Genomic DNA, 14,069 nt, shown 5'->3' on the forward strand with positions numbered 1-14,069 from the left:
CTATTTTTTTTTTTTTTGCTCACCTTTTTTCTGATTAGCTGAAGAAATATTTCAGAAACGATGAGCCTTGCTTTGCTGATAGAATGGTCATTTTCTCCCAAGGGTGCTTTTTCGAAAGGCAGCCGGACTTTGCTTTGCCTCGAAGACAATTTCACTACTCATCCAAGAAGCTTCTTCCGTTCTGACCGAATGGGGAAGGATAGAAGGATTTCTATCCCTGACAGTCCTCTGGACGTTCGCGCTCTTTCTGAGAGTTGTGGAGACCCCTTGGAGGTTTATCTGTGCCCTCAAGGGTCACCTGAATAGTGCAAATGGGTGTGGAGCCTTCTTGGAACTGCGGAAAGTTCAGGAGTACTAACGACCAGATGACTGCAAGGAATATAAATCCTTCCAGCCTCCACCGTTCAGTCAGAAACGGAAGAAGCTTCTAGGACGGGAAGCGAAACGTCTTCAAGTGAAAAAAAAACAGTCCAGTTGCTTTTCAAGAAAGCGCTTTTGGGACAGCCTTGATCTGGATGTATTAGACACTCCCCCCCCCCCCAATTTCTTGAACCTTCGCAGTTAAAGAGACTCTTGGGTGTATTTTTCTTCCCAGCAGATATTTGGAGCGACCGTTCGTTTCAGTCCGATCCTGACCTTCCACCGGGTTGGAAGAAGATCAGCGATATAGCGGGGGTCTATTACTGGCACATACCCACAGGGACCACCCAATGGGAGCGCCCCATCTCCGTGCCCACGGATCTTCAATGCTCAAGGAGCGGTTCCTTGAGTTCTCTCACCCCCTCGCCTAGTCCAGAAACCGAGGTAAGGTTGAGTGCCTCCTACAGTCATGTTTTTAAAAAATGAAAGTGTCATTTTATTTTAAGAAAAAACAAACAAACAATTCCATAAGTTTATTTTAGACAGGGGGTTGGACTAGAAGACCTCCAAGGTCCCTTCCAACATTGTTAATTATTATTATTGTTAATGTTATTATTTTCATTAAACATGAAACTCAAGTCAACTGAACACTCAGGCTGACCTGGATTGATGATGGGTTTTTAAATATGTTTTAATTTTTAATTTTTTAACTGTGTAGTTAATTTATTTTGGGGCTGTTATTTAATTCTTTTTTAATTTTTGTATTGTTGTTTTTTATTGTTGTTAGCCGCCCTGAGTCCTTCGGGAGATAGGGCGGCATATAAGTCCCAAAAATAAATAAATAAATAAATAAATAAATAAATAAATGGTTGACATGGGCTGCTGCCAGCATTCTAGGTGGTGATATTATTATTATTATTATTATTATTATTATTATTATTATTATTATTATTATTATTATTAAGCTTTTATTCATAAAACATGAAACTCAGTCAACTGAACACTCAAACTGACTGGCGCTGATGCCTGACACGGGTTGCTGCCAGCATCCTAGGTATCAACCCGGTGTCTCCTTAAAATGTAAGATGTTCCGAGTAGCGCAGTTTTTTGTAGCTTTGCTGGAGTTATTGCAGGAAGCTGCAGTTTCTTGATGTGTTTTGCAAAGTTTTTGGACATAGTTCCCAGTGCCCCGATGACAATGGGTATCACTGTTCCACGTTTCATCCATAATCACGCAGTTTCGATGGCCAGGTCGTGGTGGTGGTATTATTATTATTGTTATTGTTGTTATTGTTATTATTGTTATTGTTATTATTGTTATTATTGCTATTATTTTATTCATTAAACTTGAATCTCAGTTAACTGAACATTCAAATTGACTGAATATTCAAATTATTATTATTATTATTATTATTATTATTAATAATAATAATAATAATAATAATAATAATAATAATAATAATAATAATAATAATGGCAAAGCCATCAACTGTCAATATCCCTGAAGTGATTGCCTTTTTCCCCCCTATCATCTAACAAATGTCTGTGGTTGCTAAAAGAATATTCATAAAACATAATATTTAGTAAGTCACAGAATATCAGCGTACAATGCCACAGATCTTCAGAAGATCCACAATAGGAGATATTGCGCTGTTGTGAATCCTTGTTAGATTGCGAATTATTGCAACCACATACATCACCTTCGTTATTATTTTTTTATCAGTCAATGTATGAAATGTATGGTTTTCTTAATTAATAGGGTTTACTCACTGCCTCCCTCAGTCTGACAGGATTCCAGACCGTTTTTGCTGATATATATTTTATTTATTTTGATCCCGGCCAACAACTCAAGGCCTCGAACATATCCAATGCAATTTCCTCCTCCCGTTTCCCCCCCACAATAATAAACATCTAATAATAGCTTTTAATCCTTTTAAATCATTTTAATTACTTAAAATACAGGGCAGTCCTCAAATTATGACCGCAGTTGAGCCTAAAGTTTCTGTCGTTAGGTGAGACGTTTGTTAAGTGAGTTTTACCCCATTTTTTATATCACCTAACAGCGGTTACAAAGTGAGTCACTAACTTAGTAACATGGTTGTGAAATGAATCTGGCTTCCCCATTTAATTTGCTTGTCAGACGGTCGCAAAAGGGGTTGACATGATCCTGGGACGACGGTCGTAAAGAGGAGCCAGTTGCCATGCCTCTGAATTTTGATCCCGTGACCAGGGGGAGGCCGCAACGGTCGTTAAGTGCAAAAAGTGCTCCTAAGTCCCTTTTCTCCTTGCCGTTGCAACTTTGAACGGCCACTAAACGAATTGTTGCAAGTCCCAAGCCACCCGTACTGAATTAAGAATTAAGAATTCCCCTTTTCCTAGCGTGTTCATTTCTGACGTGAGATAAGACAGCGGAAAAATAATACATTTTGAAGATGGCATTCATCTGGGCGAGCTCCGGCTTTTCGCTAAGGAATAAATGGCCTTTTATAAAACCGTATCAATTGATAATCAGTTGGTTGTCTTCCGTCAAGCCCACTTGGACAAAGTCTTTGAGGAGCAGCTCCGTTGCTGAGGAGCTACAGACTAGGGCAGTGGTGGCGAACCTGTGGCACACATGCCAGAGGCGGCACTCAGAGCCCTCTCTGTTGGCACACGCGCCACCGTCGCCAGCAGCAGGTCCATCAGGCTGCCACCGCCGCCTGGAGCAAACTCAAGTAGAGGTGGTAGAGCAGAGGTCACCAACCACTGTCGATTGGAGGACTGGAAGAAAGGGAGAGGGAAGCATTTTACATGCGTGCATGCGTGCATGCGTGCAAGGGGTCGCGAGCATGCACGTGCTGCAAATGGGGCGGGGCTAGTGCCTGCGTGATACTAGCCCTGCCCCATTCTTGTGTGGTGCAGCGCCTTGTATCTGCACCCTGCGGTGCGGTGGCAGCCGTTTTTGCGCCTTGCAACACGGTGGCATTTTGCACCCCTGGATTTTGCGGGCCAGAGGTGGCACTCAGAGGTGCCTCCCTGCCCCCCCCCCGAGGGCACCACAATGCTGATGCGGCCCTGGCACTTTGCGATAAATAAGTGGGTTTTAGGTTGTGATTTGGGCACTCGGACTCTAAAAGGTCCGTCATCGCTAGACTAGGCGCCTCTGATGAACGTCCGTCCGTAACTGGGACAGACAAGTTAATTTTAAGGTCTCCTTAACTTTGATTGGCTTTGAAGGCATGGAACAGTCAGGTGGGTTTGACCTCGTTCTCGTTAAAATTGCCTTTTTCGCAAGGCAGCGTGCAGGGGACAGTTGAGGAGGTGAGGCAACCAGGGGATATAGACCAGGCAGGCGGAAAGGAGTTGTAAAAGCACATTTATAATTGACGCTTAGGCTGCCCGCATCCCCCCAGGCGCGCCGTGGGCAAACGCTTTCCCAAAGAGGCAGTCCTGCCAACCGCAGATAATCCTCGGCTTACCAAAGTTTGTTCGAAGTTTAGGGACTTACGACCGTTTCTTCACCCTTAGGACCAGTCGCAGCCTCCCCCAGGCTCACGCGAATCAAAGTTCAGACGCTTGGCGGCCGACTCAGATTCATGACAGTTGGGGTCATGTGGTCCCGTTTTGCAACCTTCGGGAAATGGGGAAGCCAGATTCACGTAACAACCGTGTTACTAACTTAACAATGGCACAGACAGCCCCCTTCCTCCTCCTCCTCCTCCTCCTCCTCCTCCTTACATTACATGTATGTGCAGCAAAGGAAAACCTACTCGTAGGAAGGCATCTTCCCTGATTTACAAGTGGTCTGCAAAACAACGTTCGGCAACCTTTGCTCCCCCCCCCTCTCTCTTTTTCCTTACTTCCAAATAAATACCATTGTATTGGGACTGGCTCTGAGACGGCCAAGCTAGGCAACCAAGCTTCGGATACGCCTCCACAAAAACGCGTTTGCTAAACGTGTGATAGCAACGCCGAACAATTCTTTTGGCCTACCAGCAAGCACAGCCACGGAGAGTGGGGGAGCGCGTTGCGTTCGTTGTGGGTTTCCTGGGGTTTTTGTAACAGTGTGCTCGGGCCTCCCGCTTTGAATCTGCTTTACATTTCCGTGAAAAATTGGAGGTGTTATGTTCCCTTAACCCAGCCTTTAAATATCGGTGCTAACAAAGGTGTTTCTGTGTTTTTTTGTCCCCTCCCTCCCTCCCTCCCTCCCTCCCTTTCCGCGCCCTTCCTGTTTATTTATTTGTTTTTTTAAAAAAATCAATATGCTTCTTCCTGTGTGAATATATACATATATATATATATATACATATATATACACACATATATATATCTAGAAACAGCCCTGGAGCAATTTTGCGGTGCTGAATGGGGGAAAGATTAATAGTGACATATGGAAGGCAAGTATCTGGTCAGATTTTTAGAAGAGCTTTTGATACTCATTTCAGCTTTTTTTTTCTTCTTTTTCCTTTTTTTTTTTTGTAAAAAAAAAAATACGATTTGCATTTTGCATGGCTGTAGCTGTGTGGGCTGTTCTCCCCTCCCCCCATATCACTCGTGATAACAAATCAGCCAAATGAATGTGAGCTTTGCCAAGCCAGGTTGGAAACCCCCCCACCCCAAAAAAAAAACTGGGTTCCTGGCGCCTGTTTTTCCCCCCACACAGCCTGGATTTGCTCATTGGTCATCCACACGTGCTTGCCCTTAACAACTGTGCTGTGAACAACACATGCATGCTTGTGTGTCTGCCGAGCATATTGTTTTGTTGTTGTTGTTTCCCCCCCCCTTTAAAAAGGGAAAGGTGTTCTCGGCCAAGCGGGCTTAACGCGCCGTTTTTCATCCTCCTGTAGGACCTTCACGCAGCCACGGTGAACCCGGACCCCAGTTTGAAAGAGTTTGAAGGGGCTACTTTGCGATACGCTTCCCTGAAGCTCAGGTGAGAAAGAGGAGAGGATGGTGGACCAGGTGGCGAGATTGTCGGGGGTGAAAAACCGGGACCACCGCATGGAGCGCCACGTACGACGATTTAGTGCTCAAAGAATCTGGTCAACTGACAGCGCTAAATTGGTGCTAGATAAAAGTCAACAGAACTTAAAGGGGGTTTGGACTTACACCAGGGGTTCCCCAACCTTCCCGGGGTTAGGGGGGAAAGAGGGGCTGGTTTTGTGGGAGGGGTAGGTGCTTGAACGTGCACGCGCGCAGGAGCACCCGTTGCTTGAGTGGGGCCGAGAGCACCTGTGATGCTCACGTGAGTGACGCCGCAAGCACCTGCGACACTTGCGCGAGTGAGGCCCCGAGCACCTGCAACGCTCGCGTGAGTGGCCGCGAGCATCTGTGATGCTCACGTGAGTGACGCCGCGAGCACCTGCGACACTTGCGCGAGTGAGGCCCCGAGCGCCTGCAACGCTCGCGTGAGTGGGGCTGTGCGTGCCCATGCATGCACCCGCATCAGCCAGCCACTCGCGCAGCCCGGTTGTGAATAGTCCATGGACCGGTAGTGGGGGCCACGGCCCACAAGTTGGGGACCCCCGACTTAGACCACTTATGGCAACGTAATGATTCCAGGCTGATTCCTCTTTTGACTCCAACCCCATTTTCACGTAGTTTTCTGCCTCTTCTTCTCCTGCAGAAATTCCTTTGCTTGCACAAGTGCTCAGATTGCAATCGTTTGTTTAGTGCACTGTTCAGAGTTGTGATGGGAAAAAAACATTATTTACAACCGGTCCTCACACTTAACAACTGTTACCGTGTGCCCATGGTTACATGATCTGGATTTGGGCGCTTGGCAACCCAGCATGTAATTATAACCATTGTAGCGTCCTCTGTGTGTGTGTGTGTGTGTGTGTGAGAGAGAGAGAGAGAGAGAGAGAGAGAGAGAGAGTGTCTTCCAACAAGCAAAGTTCACGGGAGGGGGGGCAGATTTGCTTAATGACCATGGGATTCACTTAATAGCTGTGGCCAAAACAGACTGTAAAATCAGGTTGGTCCGTTATTTATTTATTTTTTTGACTCTCACGACTTAAGACTGTAATGGGCAGGCTCCATTACAGTCGTTAGCTGAGGACTACCTGAATTTGAGGATGATTATTTGGATTTATTTATTAATCTATCAAATTAATTGGCTGCCCATTTTACCCCAGACCCGTTAATTCCCGCAAAAGAGTGTGAGAAAGAAGGAAAGGAATGATGATGATGATGATGATCATTATCATTTTGATGATGATGATGATGATAATGCAGGCTGCGAATGTTTCTCTTAGGTTAATTTTTCATTTTCACGTAGTCTTCAGTTGTGCGTTGTTGTTGTTTAACCTTGACAGTTACAGAGGTTAGGATGAATTATTTCGAACCAAGTCCTGGCGGCTGTATCGGTCATTAATTTTTTTATGACATTCTTACGGCTCAGTACAAAAGGCGCAATTCTATTTCGGTTACGCTGCAGTGGGCCGTCTTATGTGCAGGACCCCATTCAAAGGTGCCAAAGCGCACCGCCAGCCTCTGCCAAGCATTTTGGAACTGCCCGTGTCAGATTTAAAACATTCCCCTCCCTTTGGTGTCACTTGGTGTACATTGGAATTTCCTTGACTTTGTCGATGTATATCGGAACCTCGGCCTAACAGAAGATTCTCCTTTTTTGTTGTTGTTGTTTAATTCCACAGAAATCCTCCGCAGTGTGACGAACATGATTCTGGTAGCATCAACAGCGATCCGGAGGCTAAGGTCAGTGAGCGAGACACACATAGTCCTCCACTTACGAGCACAAATTGAGACCCCGTGTTTCTGTGGCTAAGCGAGGCAGCTGTTTGGCGAAGTTTGCCCCGTTTTACGACCTTTCTGGCCACAGGGGTTCGCAAAAGGGGGATCACGTGACCCCGGGGCACTGCAACCGTCGTAAATAGGAGTCATTTGCCAAGAATGTTGATCGTGTGGCCGTGGAGATGTTGGATGGGTCATAACTGTGATAATCTGGTCATAAGTCACTTTTTTCAGTGCCGTTGTAAAATACCCAATTAGGTATGTCTAACCCAGGGGTGTCAAACTCAATTTCATTGAGGGCCGCATCAGCATTGCGGTTGCCCTCAAGGGGCCGGGTGGGTGTGGCCAGGGTGGGCGTGGCCTACTGGGTGGGCGTGGCTAGAGTGCATATGGCCTACTGGGTGGGCATGGCCAGCTCTACATCGTTTGCATCAAGGGTGCCTATGGGGTCCTGGGCAGGAGTGGGACAGATCTGAGGGTCTCTGGCAGAAGGAGGGTCTCTGGGCCAGGGCCAAGGCAGTGGGGGCCGTTCCCTCACTGTTTCCAGGATGGCTTCGCGGGCCGCATGAAACCACTTCGCGGGCCGGATCTGGCCCCCGGGCCTTGTGTTTGACATGTCTGGTCTAACCTAATGAAAAGAAGTTTTCCAATCTTTGAGGGGCTGCCCCAAAGAAGAGGGAGTCAAGCTCTTCTCCAAAGCGCCTGAAGGCAGGACAGATGGAAATTAACCAAAGAGAGAAGCAACCTGGAACTAAGGAGAAACTTCCTGACAGTTAGAACAATTAACCAGTGGAACAACCTGCCTCCAGAGGTGGTGAATGCTCCAACACTGGAGGTTTTTGAGAAGAGACTGGACAGCCACTTGTCCGAAATGGTATAGGGTTCCCTGCCTGAGCAGGGGGTTGGACTAGAAGACCTCCAAGGTCCCTACCAGCTCTTTTATTCTGCTATTCAGTATTTTTTTATGGATTTAGTGTATTTATGCAGCTCACGAGGCTAGCACATTGTATGTCTAGCAAGGCTGAATAACAGCTTAATGTATTTTAGTCGATTTGTGTGGGATCCGAAACTAATTTTTGCAGGACCTCTTGCACGACCAGAATAAATGGAAAGACTTGTAAAAGAAATGCTGGTTCCTTTTTTCTTTTCTGTTTTTTTTTTTTTTAGTAATAATAAGTTGGAAGGGACCTTGGAGGTCATCTAGTCCAACCCCCTGCTCAGGCAGGAAACCCTATACCATTTCAGACAAGTGGCTGGCCAGTCTCTTCTTAAAAACTTCCAGTGTTGGAGCATTCATTTTAAATACTGTTGTTGTGTTTTTTTAAAAAAAATATTCTTTTGAATAGATATTTATTTAACTATTATTTAATGTGTCATCTTTTTTTTTTCATTTAATGATGATCACATTACAAGAATTTCTCCTGTGCCTTCTGATGCAGAGAAAGCCACAATCTGGCAGAAAAACCTTTTAAGAAAGTAAGGCAAGAATGCAGAAGTAGAAAAATGGGTCTACAGACAGTGTGGTTTACATTCAATCTGTCTTACATTATTGCTAATATGTGTTCTAAAATGAATGCAAACCTAAATGCAGGATGCTAGATATTTATGGTAAGGGGGGGAAAAATAATGAAGACATTTTATCTTAATGTGACACCTTACAAAGTTTGACCGAGGGAAAAATAAAAATTCTCTGTATAACGAAATATCCCGTACGGAACGAGAAAAATTCATTTCTCATTCAGCTTTTACGTTTCTACCAGAAATGATATGCTATTGTCTCTTTGGAAACTAATCTTTTCAGACTTGAGTGAAAAATAGAGAAAATCTACAGGAAAAGAAATGTTGCTTTAACTGAAATAATAGTGGTGGTGGGGAATACTGATTTGCAAAGAAGTAAATCTTATAAAAGAGCATTTCTCACGATTAATTCTGCTTTCAAAGGAAAGTCATAAATATAATTACAGGTAGTTCTCAGCTTACAATGGCAATTGGGCTCAAAATTTGTACAGTTAAGTGAGACAGCCTTGGTGGAGCAATGGGCTAATGCCTCCTTAAGTAACACCAGCTGCCTGCAATTAGTGCAGGTTCGAGTCCCACCAGGCTCAAGGTTGACTCAGCCTTCCATCCTTCCGAGGTAGGTAAAATGAGGACCCAGATTGTTGGGGGCAATTAAGCTGACTTTGTAATAATGCCGCTTGTGCGGGGCGAAAGCCCTAATAAGCAGGCATATACATAGAATGAAGGCTATTGCTAAGCACATTGATTTGTGCTTCTTAGATTGTAAGCCGCCCTGAGTCTTCGGAGAAGGGCGGGATATAAATGGGATTTTTTTTTTTAAAAAAAAGGGAGCTTTGCCCCATTTTAGGACTTTTCTTACCACGGTTGTTAAGTGAATCACTGCACTTGTTTCTTGTTCCTCCATTGGCTTTTGCTTGTCAGAAGGTCGTAAAAGGGGATCAGTGAGCGAGTAGGCAGCTATATAAATTGTCTAAATAAATAAATTAGTTAAACAGAGGTTTACCTCTTTCTCTCCAGAGGGACATTAGTGATATGGTTGAACTGTTCTGGGGGGGGGGGGAGCCACAGAGATGACCAGGAATTTAAGAGAGGAATCCTTGCAGATTAATTTGAAATATGCAAACTGTTAACTGCTGACTGTTGTTTGAAATTAAAACGGAGCCACCCAAATTTACTTAAGGTTTTTTTCCCCAGCTGGTTTGGGAACCTCATCAGTTGTCTTTTAGGCATTCTGGACTCTGAAAATATTCAAGGCTGCTCTCTTTACTTTTTTTTATTTTTTTTAAATGGCAAATATTTACAGCCACATCATATCCCAAAGCTTGTCGATGCTCTCAAATTAAAATCAATCCAGCCCTTGATTTTGGGAGTTGCTAATTGGATGTAGTTCAGGGAGAGAGTCACAAGGTGGCAGTAGTGTTAAAGAAGGATTAAGAATTAAATAAGAATGAACGTTTCTGTGCCTTTAAAAATAAACATTAATCTTGCATTAATCATGGCCTAGAAACTGAATGCTTTTAACCACTGATTTATATCCAGTATCATCATACCTTTACATTTAGGCATATTTATTCAACATATTATATATGTATACATATATATACATATATATACATATATATATATATATATATATATACATATATATACATATATATACATATATACATATATATACATATATATATACATATATATATATATATATATATATATATATATATATATATACAAACACACACACGTATACACACACACATACACACATATACATACATATACAGACACACACATGTGTGTATGTGTATACACACACACATACACACACATACATATATACACATGCATGCATGTGTTAAGTATGTAGGTGTTAAGTTAGTAACACGGTTGTTAAGTCAATCTGGCTTCCCCATTGCTTGTCAGAAAGTCGCAAAAGAGGTCCCCAAACCTGGCAACTTTAAGACTTGTGGACTTCAACTCCCAGAATTCCTCAGGCAGCTTGGGGAATTCTGGGAGTTGAAGTCCACAAGTCTTAAAATGGTGAAGTTGAAGACCTCTGTTCTAAGGAGGCTGGATTCCCGAAACGTTTTTTTTTCTTTAAAAGTATAAAATAACCCCCCACAACTTCCAGATTTAAGCTATGCTGGTACATCTGTAATATTGGCAGCTCCGAGGCAGAAGCTCCCTAATTAAAGCTGGTAAAACAAACAGCAGTTACTAAGAATATGATCGCGTATATTTTTTTTCCCCTTCAATTACATTTGCAAAGTAAGCCATATGCCTCTGGTAAATTTAGCTCTTCAAGGTGTTTTTTATTTAACACTTTTTAAAATTCGCACATTTGTCAGGCTTAAATCCTTGCATATGGATTCAGATTTTTATTTATTTAGAGCCTTTTACAGGTCTCCCCCTCTGTTGGGTAACTAATTCTAGGTGGCTCTAAATCAAAGGTAAAAATGATATAAAAACCTACATTTTAAAAACCTACAAAACTAAACCCCTTACGAACAACAATAAACCAATTTTTTCCTCAGTGACTATGCGAGGGTCAGTCAAGACAGTATTCTAATGGAACTGGAATAATAAGAAATATTAAATGTGGGTTTTCCAGTTCCTGGTCCAACACCGTAGCGTCGTAGATTCATACAAACGTTATAATTATTTCCTACCAGCTATCAAATATTGTAAAATGTTCTGGATGTTTGGCCAAGCGGTTTTCCTCAAAAGTAATTCAATATGCCCCTTAGTCATTTCGATTTTCTGTTCTGTTGATAGAAGAGAATCTTTAGAGTTCAGCTCAGGTTTTATGACCTTTCTTGCTATCACTGCGGTTCTTAAGTTAGTCACCCAGTTGTTAAGCGAATCTGGCTTCCCCATTCACTTGGCTTGTCAGAAGGACGCAAAAGGGGATCGTGTGACAACCACCCCCTGGGACACTGCGACCGTCATAAGTATGAGTCAGCTGCCAAGTGTCTGAATTTTGATCACAATGGCGAGGCTGCAACGGTCGTAAGTGTGAAAAACGGGTCAGAGCCTTGGTGGAGCAGTGGGCTGATGCCTCCTTAAGTAACACCAGCTGCCTGCAATTAGTGCAGGTTCGAGTCCCACCAGGCTCAAGGTTGACTCAGCCTTCCATCCTTCCGAGGTAGGTAAAATGAGGACCCAGATTGTTGGGGGCAATAAGCTGACTTTGTAATAATGCCGCTTGGGGTGTGTGTGTGAAAGCCCTAATAAGCAGGCATATACATAGAATGAAGGCTACTGCTAAGCTTGTAAGCCGCCCTGAGTCTTCGGAGAAGGGCGGGATATAAATGGAATTAAAATAATAATAATAAAAAATGTCGCTTTTTCACTTTTTCAGTGCCATTGTCATTTTGAATGGTCACTAAACAAATTGTTGTAAGTAGAGGACTATGAGTATTGATGTCTACTTTGGATAACTTTGCCTACACTGTTTTTTTTTTCTTTTTCTTTTCATGTTATTACATCATGCAGTCAAGTCTCTGTGCTGTGATTGTACGACAGATCCTAAACAATTGTTTCCTTTTGTTTTGAGGATTAAAGATGGCCTTTGTTTTATCCGTGGCTGGTCCCATTTATTTAATTGCAGCTCTCTGTCTTGGATGCCTCGCTACCATTTGATTGTTTTCGTCCCTAAGTGGTTATTGGCTGTCCTTTCTGGACTCGCAAAGTTTGTTCTTTCTCTGCTTGTCTTTTGTTCGCTCCATTCTCATTTCATTCGCGAATAAAATTTGGGGGCGAAAATGGTGTCTGCTAAAAATTTCTCGTCCTTAGGGGGGGGGGGAAATGAAGTCTCACCTTTGAACGAGTACAAGTTGGAGGGGATGAAAAATAATATTTAGTTGCGGACTGGAACAAATAATGAAAAAAAAAGATCAGTGAAACCTTGGCCATTCTGCTTAGTTTTTCATTGGAATCTTAAGACAACAACAACAACAACAATAATAATAATAATACAAAGTTGGAAGGGACCTTGGAGGTCTTCTAGTCCAACCCCCTGCTCAGGCAGGAAACCCTATACCATTTCAGACAAATGGTTGTCCAGTCTCTTAAAAACTTCCAGTGTTGGAGCATTCACCACTTCTGGAGGCAGGTTGTTCCACAGGTTAATTGTTCTCACTTTAAGGAAATTTCTCCTCAGTTCCAGGTTGCTTCTCTCCTTGACTAGTTTCCATCCGTTGCTTCTTGCTCTGCCTTCTGGTGCTTTGGAGAATAGCTTGGCTCCCTCTTCTTTGGGGCAGCCCCTGAGATATTGGAAGGCTGCTATCATGTCACCCCTGGTTCTTCTCTTCATTAGACTAGACATCCCCAATTCCTGCAACAGTTGTTCATATGTATTTCAGTGTTTTACACACTACCCATAGTTACAATCTTACTAAGTATTAGCTGATTCCCACCCCCCGCACTATATGAATGACACACAGTACCCTAATCATCTTAGTTGCTCTTCTTTGCATCCTTTCCAGAGTCTCAACACTTTTTTTGTAACGTGGTGACCAAAACTGGATGCAGTGTCCTAGGTGTGGCCTTACCCAGGCCTTGTAAAGTGGTCTTAACACTTCAAAGGATCTTGATTCTATCCCTCTGTTAATGCAGCCAAGCTCATATTTAATTGAACTTCCGCTGGGACTCCAAGGTCTCTTTCACAAGGACTGTTTTTGAGCCAGTACATTTGTACATTTGTACAAAGTATACTAGGGACGCGGTGGCTCAGTGGGTTAGGATGCTGAGCTTGTCGATCAGAAGGTCGGCAGTTTGGCGGGTCGAATCCCGAGTGCCGCGTAACAGAGTGAGCGCCTGTTACTCGTCCCAGCTTCTGCCAACCTAGCAGTTCGAAAGCATGTAAAAATGCAAGTAGAAAAACAGGGACCACTCCGGTGGGAAGGTAACAGCGTTCCGTGCGCCTTTGGCGTCTAGTCATGCCGGCCACATGACCACGGAGACGTCCTCGGACAAGCGCTGGCTCTTCGGCTTTGAAACGGAGAAGAGCACCGGTCCCTAGAGTCGGAAACGACTAGCACGCATGTGCAGGGGAACCTTTACCTTTACCTTTACAAAGTATAAAGCTTTGGTTTCCTCCACACTAAATTTCATAATCTCATTATTTTACCTCGCTTGGTAAGAACAAGCAGCGCGTGAGAAATATTCCTCCTTGCAGGTTAAAAGGGCCTCAGCGTGCATGGAAGACCTAAAATTGGTGGAAAATGAAAGAAGAATAAAAAACAAATAAGGCAAATGTTTTGACCTACTGCTCGTGAGATTAAAAGAAACATTTGGTTCAACTGTCTGATCTTCCGAGTCAGGAATGAAGGACCCGACAAACAAATTTTGCAAGCTTACAAAAGCGAACTATTCATTCAATAATTTCGAAAATAATCTAGTAAATTTTATGTTGCCTTCTTCGGCATGAAGAGAGGTAGTTCTCGACTTACGACCAC

General features: G+C 43.4%; 1 protein-coding gene across 9 annotated transcripts in view; it reads left to right on the top strand.

Moving 5' to 3' along the window:
* Window positions 1-14,069, top strand: part of APBB2 (amyloid beta precursor protein binding family B member 2) — a 102,639-nt gene that overhangs the window by 56,808 nt on the left and 31,762 nt on the right. For 7 of the 9 annotated variants that reach the window (XM_081332453.1, XM_081332461.1, XM_081332463.1 and 4 more), the window contains 3 exons: window positions 596-804; window positions 5,187-5,272; window positions 6,996-7,056. In XM_081332453.1, the coding sequence (XP_081188579.1) occupies window positions 596-804; window positions 5,187-5,272; window positions 6,996-7,056 (356 nt within the window). The remainder of the gene's footprint in view (window positions 1-595; window positions 805-5,186; window positions 5,273-6,995; window positions 7,057-14,069) is intronic. The other 2 variants (XM_081332460.1, XM_081332462.1) reach the window with 1 other exon arrangement.

Source organism: Vipera berus (genome assembly GCF_964194415.1).
Source record: "Vipera berus genome assembly, chromosome: 7".
NCBI classification, from domain to species: Eukaryota; Metazoa; Chordata; class Lepidosauria; order Squamata; family Viperidae; genus Vipera; species Vipera berus.